At 36.8% G+C, this 17,459-nt stretch overlaps 1 protein-coding gene across 1 annotated transcript; it reads left to right on the plus strand.

Annotated features, from left to right (window-relative positions):
* Positions 1-1,984: 1,984 nt before the first annotated feature.
* Positions 1,985-3,759, plus strand: LOC143595539 (multiprotein-bridging factor 1b-like). The gene is made up of 4 exons (XM_077074524.1): positions 1,985-2,160; positions 3,158-3,241; positions 3,314-3,396; positions 3,484-3,759. The coding sequence occupies exons 1-4, from the start codon at positions 2,025-2,027 to the stop codon at positions 3,601-3,603; spliced, it is 423 nt and encodes a 140-aa protein (XP_076930639.1). The 5' UTR covers positions 1,985-2,024; the 3' UTR covers positions 3,604-3,759.
* The last annotated feature ends 13,700 nt before the right edge of the window (positions 3,760-17,459 follow it).

The raw sequence follows: 17,459 nt of genomic DNA on the forward strand, positions 1-17,459 counted from the left end.
TTCGGGCGATTTTAACACCCTTGTTAAGGCTCAATACCACCTACTACACTTCCCGACCATTTTCGGTCGTTTATACACTAAAAGCTCGGATCTTTAAACTTCCAAGATCAAGAATCATACCTTTTGAGCTTGTTTGGATCTCGTTTATCTTGGTATCACCACTAATCTTTCTCTCTTACCCGGACCTCGCTCGATCCTCCCTTCTTTCTCGGCCCGGCCGGCGGCGGTTTTGGGTGTGCTTGGTGTGTGTGTATGTGTGTGTTTAGGAGAGTGGGGGAAAAATGAAGATATTTTGGGATTTTGGGGGTATTTATATCCCTGAAATCCCATTCTCATTTAACCCATCTCAATTAATCCAAGTCCAAGACCCGCTCCTTCCCCGACATTAATCAATTACGCGAAATCACTAAACATAACTTCCTTTATTCATCATTAAAATTTTAGGATGTTACAAGGCTCAAGATTTCTTAAGTGTTCTCCCTATTGAAGGATTGGGCCAACATATGTCGGCTTTGGAGTACCGGGCCATCCTGAGTATCGGTTAATGATCCCTTTGTTTCCGGTAGATGAGCCGTGCCCAGTTTGCCGTAAGGTTTGTTTGGATTCTTTTGGCGAGCATGTAGTTCACTGCAAAGAGTTGCCTGGGTTTAAGTACAGGCATGATTTTGTGAGGGATGTTCTATGCGATGTTCTTAAACGAGCCGGAATTTCGGCTAAAAAGGAAGCCCCCGTAAACTTTATTACGGATCCTCAAGAAGGAAGATCTACATTACGACCGGCCGATATTCTTGTTTTTGGGTGGGTAGGGGGGAAACACGCTTTTGTCGACCTCACAGGAATGTCCCATCTTGTTGGGATTAGGGACACTGGATTTGTAGCAGGCCAGACAGCATTGAAGGCGGCATCGGGCAAGGTTGCTAAACACGAGAGAGCTTGTTTGGAGAATCAACACGTGTTTATCCCCTTCGCCTTTGACACTTTTGGTTTCTTAGCTCCGGATGCCGTGGACCTTTTGAATAGGGTGCAGAAAGTTGTGTATAGTAACGTATCAGCCCATAAGAATCAAAACTTTGTTTTTAGTCGGATTGGGTTTGCTATCTAAAAGGGGGTTGCGGCGTAGCTTGTTGCCCGCTTACCTGCCACTTCATTGTAAATCGTTTGGATGTTTCTATGAAGTCACTAATAAATCGATGATTAATTGAAAAAAAAATGCGAGTTCGGCTCGAGTTTTAATAAAATTGTGCGTGGAGATGGGAGAGAGGAGAATATATGTAATTATTGTAGGAGAGTTGTGACATTTTGTTCACTACACCACTTTTTGCAAAACTCTTCATTGCTGATAGGGATGCTACATAACGGAAAATGCCCAAGGGTGTGTCATTTTGACTACACATGGTCTAATTATATATTGGGGCTCATTGTTTGTAACACTGGCAATTTTACAATACATGATGCGCAGTCAGCGTTTTAAAAATTTTGAAAAAACAAATGTAGTGGTAAAATGTTCATAACTTTTCTACAATCATTAATTACCCCTCCCCCCCATCTCCCTCCCTCCCTCCCTCCCTCTCTCTCTCTCTCACACACACACACACACACACACAAAACGCCGATCCAACCACGTTGTATCCACAATGCTCGGTTCGGTACCGATACGATACTGGTTTAATACCGGTATCATAGACAAAAATTCAGTAAATACCGGTGCTGGTACCGACCGACTGATGTTGATCCCGAATTTTCCGATCATGATTTTCTTAAAACCTTCCTCATCCTGTTATGAAGCATATAAATTAAGAGCATTATTGTTACTACGTGTTTGGTTTAACATTTTCAAAAACGTTGATGCTAGAATGTACACTTTTACACACTTACCTCGTAACCAAACACCCCAGATATAATAAGTTAATAACATTCACACCCAACCCCGGTGGTTACTTATTTGAGTTGTTTCTATCATCCAGCAAATTGATACTTTTATTATTATTCGTGGACTAATCGGAGAAAAAAAAAATCAATAAAAAATGTCAGGCCACATCGCACAAGACTGGGAGCCGGTGGTGATCCGTAAGAAGGCTCCGACCGCCGCCGCACGTAAGGATGAGAAAGCCGTCAACGCCGCCCGTCGCGCCGGTGCTGAGATCGAGACCGTACGCAAGGGTTCGTAAGATAATTATTGTTACGTCTTAAACTGTTTTGTTTTCGATGGTTTTAATATCATCGCACGCTTCTGTGTTGTGGAAATGAAGATTATTCATGTTTATGTGTTTAATTTGTGTATTATTAGGGCTTTTGTTTGTACTGAGCTAGGGTTTTGGTATTCGCTTGTTATTTGGATTAGTTTTTGTTTAATTACTGGTTTATAAGCGTAGATTGATGTAATCGTAGTTGTTAATTGATTGATGATTGTACCTACTGAGTTATATCTAGGGTTGTAAATGAGGCGAGCTCGGCTCGTTTTGACTTACGAGAGCTTGAGCTTGGCTCGCGAGTTGATTTTTCAAGCTCGAGCCGATCTCGTTAATTATTTATAATTTTTTAATTATTTTTATATATTTTGAGAAATAAACCTTAATATGCTTGGCTTGAGTTTGGCTGTGCTGTGTGAAATTAATACATAGAAGTCCGAAATAGATAAAACTTAAAAGTACAAAAGCCACACTAAGGCTCGACAAGCCTAAACCAGCTTCCCATGCAAGGTTCAAGCTCGGGTTCAATAACCAAAACAGCTTTTTTTTAGGCTGGGGCTCATCTCAAGCTTGAAAAAGCACGGCTCGTTTCGAGTTTTTTATCAATCTGAGTTTGAGTAGCTGGCAAGTAGCTCTGCTTGTTTGCAGCCACAGTTAGATTTCTTCATTACTTTGATAAATTTACATGTTCTGTTCATGCAAATGTTCATTCGTCTATGCTTTTGAATCAATTTAGGGGTTAGCTATCTGACATAAGTATATCATATGATATTTGATAGCTTGATTGGCCATGGACTTCTGAATCTATTAACAAATGATTATTCACTTTTTAAGCAAAGTAACTAACTATATGTGTGGCAGTCTCAACTGTGAAAGCATATAAAACATCTTTCAGAAGTCTGGCCTTTAGTCTGTTTAGTATTTAAACTGATGAAAGCTTATGATCTTAATTTTTTTTATTTTTGCAGCTACGGCCGGTTCAAACAAGGCTGCATCCAGCAGTACTTCTTTGAACACTAGAAAGCTTGATGAAGAGACTGAAAATCTCACTCGTGAGTCATCTTAACACATCGTGTATCCCTTATGAGACCTGTTCATTATAATAAGATTTTATTTTGTAACAGACGAGAAGGTACCAACTGAGTTGAAGAAAGCTATCATTCAGGGTCGTAACGAGAAGAAGCTTACTCAATCTCAACTTGCTCAGGTTAAACATCTTTCTTTCTTTCTTTTTAATCTGGTTAGATTTATGATTATTAGCTGCATAACTTAAGTATTTTTATGGTTGTTGCAGCTTATTAACGAGAAACCGCAGATCATTCAGGAGTATGAATCTGGGAAGGCTATACCGAATCAACAGATCATCACCAAACTGGAACGGGCCCTCGGTGTGAAACTTCGGGGTAAGAAATAGACAAGTAACAGTTGCACAAAACCTTTTGTTTTCTTTGGTTTGAACTTTGACCACTTTGTTATCGGTATGATTCTGATATACTGTTATTGTGAATTTTATGCTTGGGTGTTTGACAAGTTTGAAGTTGCCTTTATACTATGTTTGTGGCTGCGAGTATTTGAACAATATTTATTTCAACACTGAAAATTATTACACATCCAAAATGTAAATTGTTGGTGGTAACAGTCTTTAACACATAGCCAAGATAGAAGGTTGACTGGTTGAAGGATTAGATGCAGTCTTATCGGTCTTATCTATCTGATGCTGTGTTGCGGTTACTAAATAAACAACCTCTAGTACAACGCTTGTAAGTGCAAAGGAGGCGCCCGCACTGAAAATACCAGGCTTTACTGCATTGCACTTGTCATAAATTTGAAAGTGGGTTTGATATTCGTATGTGTGGCCTTGACGTTTGGCCATCAACAAACCAACAACATAAAAGCTCATTGCCACAAACCATGCCACCCTAAATGAAATCAAAGACCCATCAGCGTGTTAGTCGAATAGCATCAACCGATGTAACAGTTTACACTATTGTTCTTAGCATCGGACACATAACTCTGGCTGCTGGTAGAGGCAAACAGGGTGATTTGACCAAATTTCAAATTTTGTTTATTTTCCTTTTTGTGTTTTCTTTCTAACTTTCTAAAATCTAATACAGACTATTCTTATATTATTATCCAAAATTTTATATTTTATTATTGACAATGCAAATCTACACAAACATGTTTATATTTGTTTTGAATAGTTAATAAAGTTATAATTTTGGTTATAAAGTAATCTGGTTCTTGAAAACCGCTTTGACTGGTCCTGGTAAGAAAGTTCCTTAGACGACCTGTCTGCTTATGGCTTGCGGTGCAGCTTGTTGCCCGTTTGCCTTCTGTCTTGATGTAAATATTATTTTCTAAAAGAATCTCCCTTAAAAGACAACAAAAAGTTACCATGATAAATAACGAGGGAGTTGAACTGAAGAAGATTGGCTTCGAGTTCCAGGGCAATAAACTCGAAAACCCAAAAGTGCTACAAGCGCTACGATTACAAGAGCTGTGGGGCCTGAGTGATCGGGATATGTGCATCCTCCTTTCAATGCGTTCTGAATCTCTTCAAGCTGCATGTACATTTATGCATGTTATGCAAGTATATGATCTCTATTCGCGTGTTAAAAGTATGTGCTTATTTGATGTGTGTTACCTGAATCTTTGTGGCTTATGCAGCAAAACCAAGAGCGGCTGATAACAAGCCGCATTGAGTTTAACTCTGGAACTTTCTTGATCATGACCTTCCATGCTTATACTTCTATGAGGCTATCAAAATCTTGAATGAAAAACAGTGTTTTACATGTAATCTGTGCATATATATACATGTGTTTCATCTAGTTAGTAACGTTTGTTTTGTCCTTGTATACGGATTCTTGTCTTTGATATCATGGTAAAATTCATATGTTTCTTGGAGTACACAAAACAAGTCTAGGAAGCGAAACACGGCACCTATTTACGTCAAAACTTAAGTAATAATTTAAACACGACACCTAGTTCGCCAACACCATTGTCATCTTTTTATGTGACTTGGCCCGTAAATTTTGACACTAGATAGTTATAAATCCAAGCACCGAAAAATATTGACACCACAGGAAAAAATTCCTGCTCTGCCACCGCACGCCATGCCTACCAATGAAGCAGAACGCGGCCTACCATTTTACAACTGCATTATAGTATTTCACACTTTAAAGTGGCTCTTGATTTTGATACAGAGCCTTGATCCAATATTAGCTAGTTGACTTTATGGAGTTTGACCACTTTATTATGGACATGACTTTGATATCATGTTATTGTGAATCTTATGCTTGGGTATTTAACAAGTTTTCAGTTCCACTAATATTTTGTTTGTGGATGTGACTTGTATTTTGATAAATTTTGGGTGTTGGATTGTGCATATATTCTGTTAATTTTATATATGGCAAGTAAAATTAGTTTCGACACTGGTCATGCAAATGTTTTTTCTTTGTAGGGGCGAGGGTTCGAGTCTCGTGGCCGACTCCAAATAAGTGTTATGTAGGAACTGATTGATTTAGAGAGTATGTGAGTTACGTACTGATCTAAGAAAGAAAAATACAAAATTGGACACATTTTATTGCAATTACGAAATTGAAAAACGGATTACACATCAGGATCACAAGTAAAAATTGTTGGTAGTCTTAACACATTGCCAAAATTGAAGGTTCACCAGTTGAAGGATTAGTTGCGGTTTTATCGGTCACAACCAAATAAACAATCTCTAGTATGACACTTGTAAGAGCAAAGGAAGCACCAGCACCGAAAATGCCAGGTTTTACGACGTTGCAGTTGTAATAACTTTGGTAGTGGTCTCGATATTCTAACGTGTCGCCTTGCCACAAACCATGCCACCCTGAAAGAAGTCATAGTTGCTTAATACTTATTATTTTTCAAAATAATCATCATTAAAGATAATAGAAGTTACCAAGATAAAGAATGAGAGAGTAGAACCACCGAAGAAGGGTTGCGATTTCCAGGGCAATAAACACGAAAACCCAAAAGTGCTACAATCACAATGACTCCAAGAACCGTGGGGCCTGAATGGCTGGGATATGTGCATCCTGTTCCGGTTATGTCCTGAACCTCACCAAGCTGCATGTAAATTCATGCAAGTATATAATTCTGTACACACGTGTATTGACGTGTGTGCAAGTGTGCATATGCGCATATGCTTGATTGATTGGTTTTACCTGGAGCTTTGTGGCTTCAGCAGCAAAACCGAGAGCAGCTGATAACATGCCGGAAATGGCAATAACGGCGATGAGTTTAACTCTTGGATTTTGTTGATCATGACCATCCATGCTTATAGTGAAAGATGAAGGTTTACATGTAATTTGTGTGTATAAATACATGTGTTTCATCTAGGTAGTTATGTTTGTTTTGACCATCTATGTATGGATTGTAGTGTTTGATATCATGGGACAATTCATGTGTTTCTTGTTATTTTGTTGGAGTACACAAAACATGTCATATGCAAACCATTGAGACCATTTTCCATTGCTATTGGATCAAAGTTTATCATCTCGAGACCATTTTCGATACTAATGATATTCCCCAATTTTTATAAATGTGATGACTGATGATGGTTCTTGAAGATGAGTGTGTTTTATATAGGGTTGTTCACGAGCCGAGCCGAGCAAAGGCTTGCTCGTTGTTTGGCTCGTTTACAACCAAACGGCTGAACCAAGTGAAAATCGAATCGAGCATTTTTTGATCGAACATCGAGTGGTATTGAGCATTATTTATTTCTTTTTCACTCTGTTGAAACCTCTATTGAATTATCATGGAATTACGTGCGTGTGTGTATGTGAGGCTTTGTTTGTTCGTCTTAGTCAAAGATGACCATGCAGGTAAGAATGAAAGTTTATTGTATTAATCCAACATAACCGTTTTACAATAGGTTTACATACCTATATAGTGTCCCGGAGGAATCTTTCCCTAGACCATTACTCCCTAGGCCTAGCCTATTATCCATTGGTTTCTCCTCTTCCTCCTGACTTTGGCAGGAGACTCGCTATTACCCGCTGGGCATCTCCTCTCCTCCTGGAGTTCATATGTTCCAGTTCTGTCTTGTGACCAGACTAATAGCGACTGGTCTTTCGTTGACCTTGGCTCTTGTCTTGGTGTGCATTAGATGCCATTGGGCCAGGCCTTACTTCTTGGGATTGTCCGTCTCATTGCCACTTATTGGGCCGTGCGAGCCTAATCCCAACGTAGTCTCTTCACACTCTAAATAATTCAATAAGAAGCAAGTTTGAATGATGTAAATAATATATTTTATAAACAAATTAGTAGTTTTTAGACAAACGCGCAATAGGTTGTTAACTTTTAGGAGAAAGAAGTTTAAAATAAGATATACTGAACATGTAAACAAACTTCTAATATTCTGAAAACTTGAATCAAACTAATGAAAATATAAAATTGACGGAATAGGAAAATTTTAAAAGGGTTTAAAAAATTGTATACTTATATTTTATGTATACTCTATATATTTATATATTTGTTCATATATATTTATATATAAAACAAATTTAAAAAATATTCGAGCCGAATCGAATCGAGCAGACCTTTGCTCGTTGCTTGGCTCGTTTACAAACTGAACCGAGTAGAACGGCTCGCTTACAGTCGAGCAATAAAACGAGCAGTTTAGACGACCCTAGTTTTATATTGATAGAAAAATATAATACAAAAGAAATTTACGTGGTCCAAGTTAAAGTTAAATTGATTGGTCAAAAGTCAAAATTCAACACAATCCAAGTTAAAAAACGGTCATGATCAAGGACTAACATAACATGTAGCTAGTTTAGTCTTCAACAGCTTATGCCTTATGGTCTATGTAAATCCTTGGCTTTCAACCTTTCAGCGTCCCCAACATAATTTTCATAAATCGATCATGAAATCGTCAAGTAATTCACCTTTGTCCTGTTTTTATCACCGCGCTCAATGTTTGCGGGTAGAAGAAGGTACTATTCACTTCTCTGATTCTAAATATTGAGTTGCATGCTGATTGCTGCTATCGTTTTTTTTTCTTTTTTAAGTTTAGGCTTAAATTTTAGTTTCATAAAATCGATCATTTTATTGAATAGGCCGGGGCTTACTTAGCTTGGGCCGAATAAATTTTAGATTAAGCTACGATATGAGTCAGCAAATGTGAAATATGCACTTGTTCAAAATGATTTGATCGGGGCGGTGTTACTATTCGAGTTTTGTTATTTTTATATATTTATTCAAAAGAAACAAAACTACTAGAAGAATGAGTATCAAATGAGGTACATAATATATATGATTTAAGTTTGTTTTTATCAAATGCATCAAAGATTGCATAATAAGGTCGGGCAGACCGGGTGCATAGTACATGATATCTTCATAAACAATTAAATATCCAACATTATGTTCATAAACATTAATGTTCTACTAGTGATTCCTCTTATCAGACAACGACCGAGACTTTATTGTTTGGATTTTTGGTAAATTTCGGAAATCAATATTTGAAAAGGTAATTAATACAATTGGTGGAGTGATTGACTGATTATTATTATAGGACCCATGGAACAACATTAACGATTATGTGGTTCTAGAAAGGACTCATGAAAGTTTTAAAAAAATTCTGTCAAAAGAAGACGAAATTAACACGCAACCTAACCCACAATGCGAGACTTTATTGTTTGGATTTTTGGTAAATTTCGGAAATCAATATTTGAAAAGGTAATTAATACAATTGGTGGAGTGAGTGATTGATTGATTATTATAGGACCCATGGAACAACATTAACGATTATGTGGTTCTAGAAAGGAGTCATGAAAGTTTTAAAAAAAATCTGTCAAAAGAAGACGAAATTAACACGCAACCTAACCCACGATGCGAGGCATCGGTACAAATAACCAAATCCTCGTCACCATCGGGTAGAGCAAGGATTGGAGCTTGCGTGAGTTTTTTCTTTAGTTCCTCGAAAGCCTCCTCCTGAAACTTACCCCAAGTGAACATTACAGACTTCCGGGTCATTCCGGTCAACGGTGCGGCTATCTTGGAGAAGTCTTCGATGAATCTCCTATAATAGCCCGCCAACCCTAAGAGTCTTCCAATTCGTTATCGCTTCGATCTTTGTTGGGTCCATAGTAATCCCTTCTGGATTAATCACGTGACCTAGAAACTGCACTTCACGCAACCAGAATGCGCACTTCGAGAACTTAGCATACAACTTCTCTTTCTTCAGGACTTTCAGTGTTTCTCGTAGATGCTCCAAGTGGCCAGACTCGCTCTTTGAATATATCAGTACATCGTCGATGAATACAATGACTGATTTATCTAACATCGGCCGACATACCCTATTCATCATGTCCATAAATGCTGCTGGGGCACTCGTTACACCGAACGACTACGAGGAACTCGTAGTGTCCATACCGCGTCCGAAACACTGTCTTAGGGATGTCTGCCTCTTTTACCTTTAGCTGATGATAACTTGATCTAAGATCTATTCGCCAGAACCAACTCGAACCTTGTAGTTGGTCAAATAAATCATCAATCCGTGGCAACGGATACCTGTTCTTCACCGTAAGCTTATTCAGTTGACGAGAGTCTATACATTCTCATGCTTTCATCCTTTTTCTTAACAAACAACACCAGTGCGCCCACGGGGAAACACTTGGCCTAATAAAACCCTTGTCAGGGAGTTCTTGCAGTTGGGACATCAACTCTTTCATCTGGGATGGCGCCAAGTTGTAAAGTGCTTTCGCGACGGGCCTGGTATTAAGTCTATCTGGATTTCTATCTCTCACTTCGGTGACAACCCCGGAAGGTCCGATGGAAACACTTATGGGTAGTCGCGCACAACAGGAACATCTTTTACTTCTTTTGTCTCGGCCGTAGCTTTGACAACATACGCCAGCTAAGCACTACACCCTCGCCTTAACAATCCCTTGGCCTTTATCATCGAAATGACATTAAACCCTGAACTATCCTTATCACCATAAACCGTCACTATACTACCATCCAAAGATTTTATCTTATTATCCTACTCTTACACATTATCTGAGCTTCAAATTCAGTTAGCCAGTCCATCCCCAAAACTACATCGAACGCTCCTAAGGCATATAGAGTAACAGGGAAGTCACGTCCCTCTAACTCTATCTTACAATCCTTAACCATTCTCATAATCTTAACCGAAGTTTCACTAGCAGTTTCTACTTTAAAGGTTTCAGGCACACGACAACATTTCATTTTGGCTAACTTACTAAATGCCGCAGCTACAAAACTCTTATTTGCGCCTGAATCAAACAACACAGAAGCGGAAATACCGTTTATCAAAAACGTACATGTCACAACATCTAGGATCTGCTTAGCCTGCTCCTGAGTCAGCATATTGGCCCTAGTCCTTGGCCTCGCTTGCTCAGCATCTTTCCTTCGACTTCCTCTAGCTTCACCATCAGTGCACTCCCTAGCCATATGGTCCGTCTTACCACATTTGTAACACGCGGGCTTTGCATTGCATTCATTAGCATAGTGTCCCACCTTTCCACACTTATAACAGACATTTGTCCCAAGCCTGGATTCCCTACCATGAGCCTTCCCACACTTGTGGCACACATCAAAACCAGTACCCCACTTGCACTCCCCACCGTGAACCTTCCCACAAGTCTTGCATATCTTTCTCTCCCACACCTTCTACTTCTTATCCCTAGGGTTCCACAACTGAGTACCGGGTCGTTTGACAGGAGCGAACCATTTCTTATCTTTCTTCTCTTCCGCCACCACATCGTTCGCCGCCAGGTCATCGTAAACCATTTCTGCGAGTCCCACAGCAGAATCAAAGGTAGCTGGTCTACTAGCCTTGACCAAGACGCGAACATTCTGTGGCAGTCCCCTGATGTAACACTTGGTTCGCTTGGCTTCAGTGTTCACCATGTCAGGCACCAACCTAGACATGCGGTTGAATTCAGTAGTGTACTCGCGGTGTGTCATCTTTTCCGCCTTTAAGTTCAGAAACTTCATCTCAACCCTTTCAACTTCAGCATCAGCACAAAATCGCTTCATCACCAGCTCCTTCAGGTCATCCCATCTCATCGCCTTAATCACTTCTTGAGTCTTCCTCTGCTCCACAGTCTCCCACCAGTACATAGCCTCATCTCCAAATGACTGAGTGGCATAACCCACAGCTTGATCAGGATGACATTCGCTAATTCGGTTAACCTTGTCCATGTTGGTTATCCACTGGAGAGTAGCGATTTCATTCCCTAAACCAGTCAGCTTTGGTGGGTCGCAACCCTTGAACGACTTGTGGTTACACCCACCTCGGCCCCTCTTTCTGTCATCAACTTTCACTGACCTAACCTCACTCGAGTCGCCTTTCTCTCTCTTATCATCCTTCCTACCGTTCTCTCCTAACCTATCGGAAGTCCTTGCATGGTTCCCAGCAGATCCTTCTGGATGCAGGTTCTTCACTACGTCAACTATGGATTGAGCAATGGTTGCTTGAACAACATGGTCAAGCTGATACCCCTCATTGTTGCTCGGATTATGTCCAACTGCACTTCCTTCTTCCCTTGTGTTGGTATCTGCTTCCACAGAAGGTTCTTGGACAATACGTGACCTTCCACGACGTCCAGTACGACCTCCTTGTCCAACAACTTTCCTAGCTCCAGCCATTCGTATTCTATAAGGAAACACAAACGCAATCACTTAAGGAACTATTTAGTACAAGGATAGTAAGACTAACAGGTAATAACAGTTACCAGCTGTGATTAGCTGATCACGTTACTTTCCGTGTCCAATACAGTTTCCCTTGTGAGTCTATTTGTGTTGGTTCTACTTCTAAACAGTTAGGCAATCAAACAATTCATATAATCATACACTCCTATGCCTAGAAATTAAGCTAACTTCCTTACACATTCGTACAATATTCATGAAATTAATCATATACTTTACCTTTACTAAGCTTTCTTGAGTGACACATGGCTTTTTTGCACTGACATCTTCTTTCTTTTCTTACTTAAGTCGCATTCTCTGTTCGAGTCTAAGCTTGTAGGATGCTTAATTCTCTCGAACTTATGCTGTGATACCAACTTGTAAGGCCCCGTCCCCAGGTGCCTTACTTTGGCGTTGGATTTACTTATAAACATAGTTCTAAATATCAGAGTTAAATTAAAATTTCGCGGAATAAATAAAAACTTCAAACATTCATTACAAAACATTCATAACTTGTCTTTAAAACATAACTTAATATATCTTACATAAACATAATGTTAGATATTCAGATGCCAGCCTCTTCAACTCCTGCCATGTGTCTCCCTCAAGCCAGTTGTTACAGTCTATTCACATGCGTGCATACTAAAAGTCAGCTACGCTGAGCGAGTTCTAGTTAATCAAATAACATACTTACATACACATACACATACACGTGCCTGAAGGTACGTATTACATACTTAACATGTTTATCATTTTTCCACATATGTATATTACATTTAATCCTTCATACTTTCATTCTTTAACATACACAGTACGTTCATAACTATTCATTCATTATAAAGAGCTTTTCACCCTACATACCTCGGATATTATTAGGTTCCAGTGCCATCCATCATTGAATATTATTAGGGTCCGGTAACCACCATCCTCGGATATTATTAGGGTCCAGTACCCTCCGTATTCGGATATTATTAGGGTCCGGTACCCTCCATCCTCGGATATTTTAGGGTCCAGTACCCTCCATCCTCGGGTATTATTAGGGTCTGATACTTTTCTTCCCATGTAACCATACTTTCTTTCCGTACATACCCTGCTTTATCATTCACACATGCTTTATACACAATTACAAATTCTAGCACTTACCTTCCCTGGCGATACGTGCAATATCCGAAGATCGTTAACGTACCAACAAACATTCATTCATGACCTCAATAACCATCACACATATCATATATGGCATACACTTACTGTTTAAGGTAAGTGTATTAACTATTCACATCGAGTATGCATACATCCCCTGAAATATAACAAGGAAATGGGGCTAGAAACTCACATGTAGAGGATTCTTCTCAGAGTTTACTGTTAGGCCCTTTCTAAGATGTGCTCGGCTAACTGTGTATTAATCATAGCATCAATTAACTACTTCTAGCTATACCATACTCCTAAGTTATTGCAAACCTTAGCGAACGGGAGTCCAGGGGCAGAGCTAGGGGTGTTCAACAAATCGAATTTCGAATATTCGAATTTTTTCGAATCGGATTATTCTAATTTTGAAAATTTGAAGTTGGATTCGAATTCGATTCGAATTCGAAATAGTTTCGACGAATTCGATTCGATTCGAATTTAGAATAGCTCATTCGAAATTCGATTCGATTCGAAAATGAAGTGCGAATCGAATTCGAATCGATTCGAATTCAGTTAAAAAAATATATTTTAATTTCAAAATCACTATAAATTTGAGTTTTTAACAACAAAAAGTACAAGTGTATAAAATAAATAATAATTTAAAGTTATAACATCCTAAATATTCAAAATGGTAATGTCCAATTACATTAATTATTAACCAAAATGATGAACTTTCTATTTTTAATCTCTATAATTTAAAAGATTTATGTAGTTTATCTTTTCATAAGTACGTATATATATAAAAAAATGGTTGATCGGGGTTTGATCGTTTATAGTAATGTCCAATTACACGCGTTTTTGGGGTTTTTTCTTTGATTCCGGCGCCGTCAGCCGCCGTGAACCACTATGGTTGATCGGGGTTTGATCTTTTATAGTCTAGGTAGCTTCGGGGTGTCCAGATTTGAGCTAAGGTGGTCCTTAAGCTCGTTTTTGGTTGATTAAACGCCCGAACAAAGCTAGATCTAGATCCAAACGACTCTTACTGCATCCCGGGGCTGCGGTGTCGGGTTCTAATATATAAGTACAACTGAGATAAATCTTTTCTTACCTTCGGTTGGTCTCGGATCGTTGAATATATTAAAGTAGAGAGTGTTTGGCTTACGTGTGTGTTTTTGAAGGTGTATGCTATGGTGTAGAGATAGATGAAAATGGAAAGGATTAGGGTTTAAGGGATATTTATACTCCCTTAAGCCATGGAACTAAGGCCAATCTTTCCTTTTTTTAGTCCATCTTTAATTCCATTTAATTAGCCTACTTAACTTTCCACCTTTATTATTTTATTATTTCTCTAATAACTTAAGTAAACTTTTCCATCATTAGTAAATAATATATTAAATATTATTTTTAGAAATTTAGGGATATTACAAGTTAAGTGTTTTTAAACGAAGTTTGTAACACGATGTGGTGTTTGATGTAACGATTTGTAAAGATGGTGCGTTGAAAATGCCCTCATATATTTAATTGTTAATAGATTGCCAAAATTTAGTTATCACACATTTTAGTTAACTTAAACACAACTAGCTCGGAATCGACTGTCACTCACATAACACACAAATTTAACACCTATTAGGTTAATTAAATAATTAACTTGCGTCACATCATCATTTGGTTAGTAATTTGCGTCACAAATTTACTCTATTCTAATAAAGTAAAATAATTGTGAACACCTATCATCATTTGGTTAGTTCTTACAATTTTTTCCTTCCAAAACTATTATCTTAATTATGTGATAAATTAATAATTATTCATCTTTCTTTTACACTTTATATATATATATATTTATCTATTCTAATAAAGTAAAATAATTGTGACACGTGTCAGTTTATGGTTAAACCTCACAATTGTTTTCCTCCAAAACTAAGATATTAATTGACTCTAATATATGTCTATATTCACCATTCTTTTACTTTTTATTTATATTATATTTTTATATTAATAAATATTAACATATTATTTACCATATTCCAAAATACTTGATGAAATCCAAAAATTAACAACCACCCATGTTTGTAAAAATTGAAAATAATATATAATTTCAAATGTTATCATTAACATATTTTACTATGTATATTGTTGACGATTATAATTTGGTTTTTACAGTAAAAAATTAGTAAATAGATTGTTTGATACAAGTTAACTACATCGAGTCAAAATTTGTTATGGGTCAAAAATGAGAGATCTGGATATTTTTAAAAGTATGAGAATGCAAATATATTTATCGCCAAATTTGTTATGGGTTCAAAGTGTTGACTTGAAAATGTCAAACGGATAAAAGTTAGAATTTTAAACATAATTTGGGTTTCAATTTATTTTCAATGACATTTTTTGGAAAAAAATCAAAATGTTTGGGATTTGGTAAATTGACTGTTTTTTTCTCGACTATTAAAAATTTAATAATTAACATTTTTTACTATGTATATTGTTGAAGATTATAATTTAGTTTTTACAGTAAAAAATCGGTAAATAGATTGTTTGATACAAGTTAACTATATTGAATCAAAATTTGTTATGGATCAAAAATGAGAAATTTGGATATTTTTAAAAGTTTGAGAATGCAAATATATTTATCGTCAGATTTGTTACGGGTTCAAAGTGTTGACTTGAAAATGTCAAACGTATAAAAGTTAGAATTTTAAACATAATTTAGGTTTCAAATTTATTTTCAATGACATTTTTTGAAAAAAAAAATATAAAGGTTTGGGATTTGATAAATTGACTATTTTTCTCTCGACTATTAAAATTTAAGAATAGATAGTGAACACTATGACATGCCCCCAGACATATCAATGCTTATAACTTGTATCAAATATGAAACATTTGTATCAGCATTAACTTTTCCTTCAATGGTGACCAGTACATTCTATGGGAAGCATGTCATACAAAACTATGCTCGAATGAAGCAAAATATTCACAAAATTGAATGAGTTAACATGTTATTTTTTATGTTGTCAAACTTATCAAAATCTTATTCATGGTTAAACTCTATAAAACATAGTTATTGAAAAACATCGGGTGTTATAATTTAATGTTCTCCATGCATTCTATGAGTTGTAAATTGATAAATATATCAATAAAGGTAACGACCCTTTAATATTTAAGAGTGGTTAATACTACTGTTGTATGAGAAGTCTTCTTTCTAAATTCTTTCAATTATACATATATGATATTAACAACAAAGTTTTAATAAAATGGGCGTTCTCGGGCACGTTTTTGCACGTGCATTTTTTTATTAAGTTCATTTAAAAAAAATTATTTTGTAATATAAATAAAATCAATTTATATACACATAGTATAGATACAGGTATATATGCAATTATTTTCTTTACTTGTAGTTTTATAATTTGGATAATCTCGTGTGTTACACGAGTTCTAAAACTAGTATTCAAATAAATAATTTCATTTTGCTTTGCTTCACATATGAACTCACACTTATATAAAACTAGTAGGCTAACCCGCCGCGTTGCGGCGCGGTTTAGATATCGACAACAAAAGTAGCAGAAACATGCGTTTTATATTCTAGATAATACTCATACGGCCCTTTTTTATATCACATAATAAGGTGTCTATGGGTTTACACGGTTTTTGCATAAACTATTTACAAAATGATATAAGTTTCCTCTACGAAAAGGGTAAACCCTGCCAAAACAATAGACTTTTTGTTTGATGCCCTAACATGCCAAACGTGCTATGTTGTGCTACATGTTTCTGTCTTCTTTCTACATTCTGCATCAGTACACTACCAAATCAAAACACAATAAACCTACTGCAGATCAGCAGTTGATTGGCCAAATACTTTAAGGAACTTAAAACTTAATAATAACAACCAATGGAAGACATTAGAAGTGTTAACTAAAAAAGAATGTTTACCAGCATGGGCTCCTTAAATAAATTTTTTTGTCGTTGGGCCATAATCTGCTAAATAGAATCAATCCCCTTAACCATTCCAGTTGCCAATTCAACCTAGTAGTGTACAACCTGTAAGGTGTTATAACATTTAAACGTTTAAAATATTTAAAGAGTTAAAAGTCAAATGACAAAAATGTAAAAGAAGCTAGTAACCATTATTACTGATTAAATGGACGTAATAGTTACTTTGTTAGGCAACACCATTAGTGTGATTATTAAGAACCAATACAATATAAATTGTGTAATAGGTAAAATCAAGAGTAGTCTTATGAGTGGATTTTAAATTACAAAACGTCTAAAACTAAACTTATAGTGTTTAAATACACCTGCAGGAACACAAAAAAATTATATCATTAGAAGAACTAAAAGAGAAGACCTTGTAAATTTGGGTGTAATTTGCCTCAGACAAATTAATTTAGCTCCTCCACTGAATTCTTCAAAGTTTAACTCGTTTAACCTTCAACAAATAACAATGTTTATCATAAGAAAAAA

Source organism: Bidens hawaiensis, unplaced genomic scaffold, assembly GCF_021521415.1.
Source record: "Bidens hawaiensis isolate Kalapana, Puna unplaced genomic scaffold, B.hawaiensis_p1.1 tig00045313_1, whole genome shotgun sequence".
Lineage (NCBI taxonomy): Eukaryota > Viridiplantae > Streptophyta > Magnoliopsida > Asterales > Asteraceae > Bidens > Bidens hawaiensis.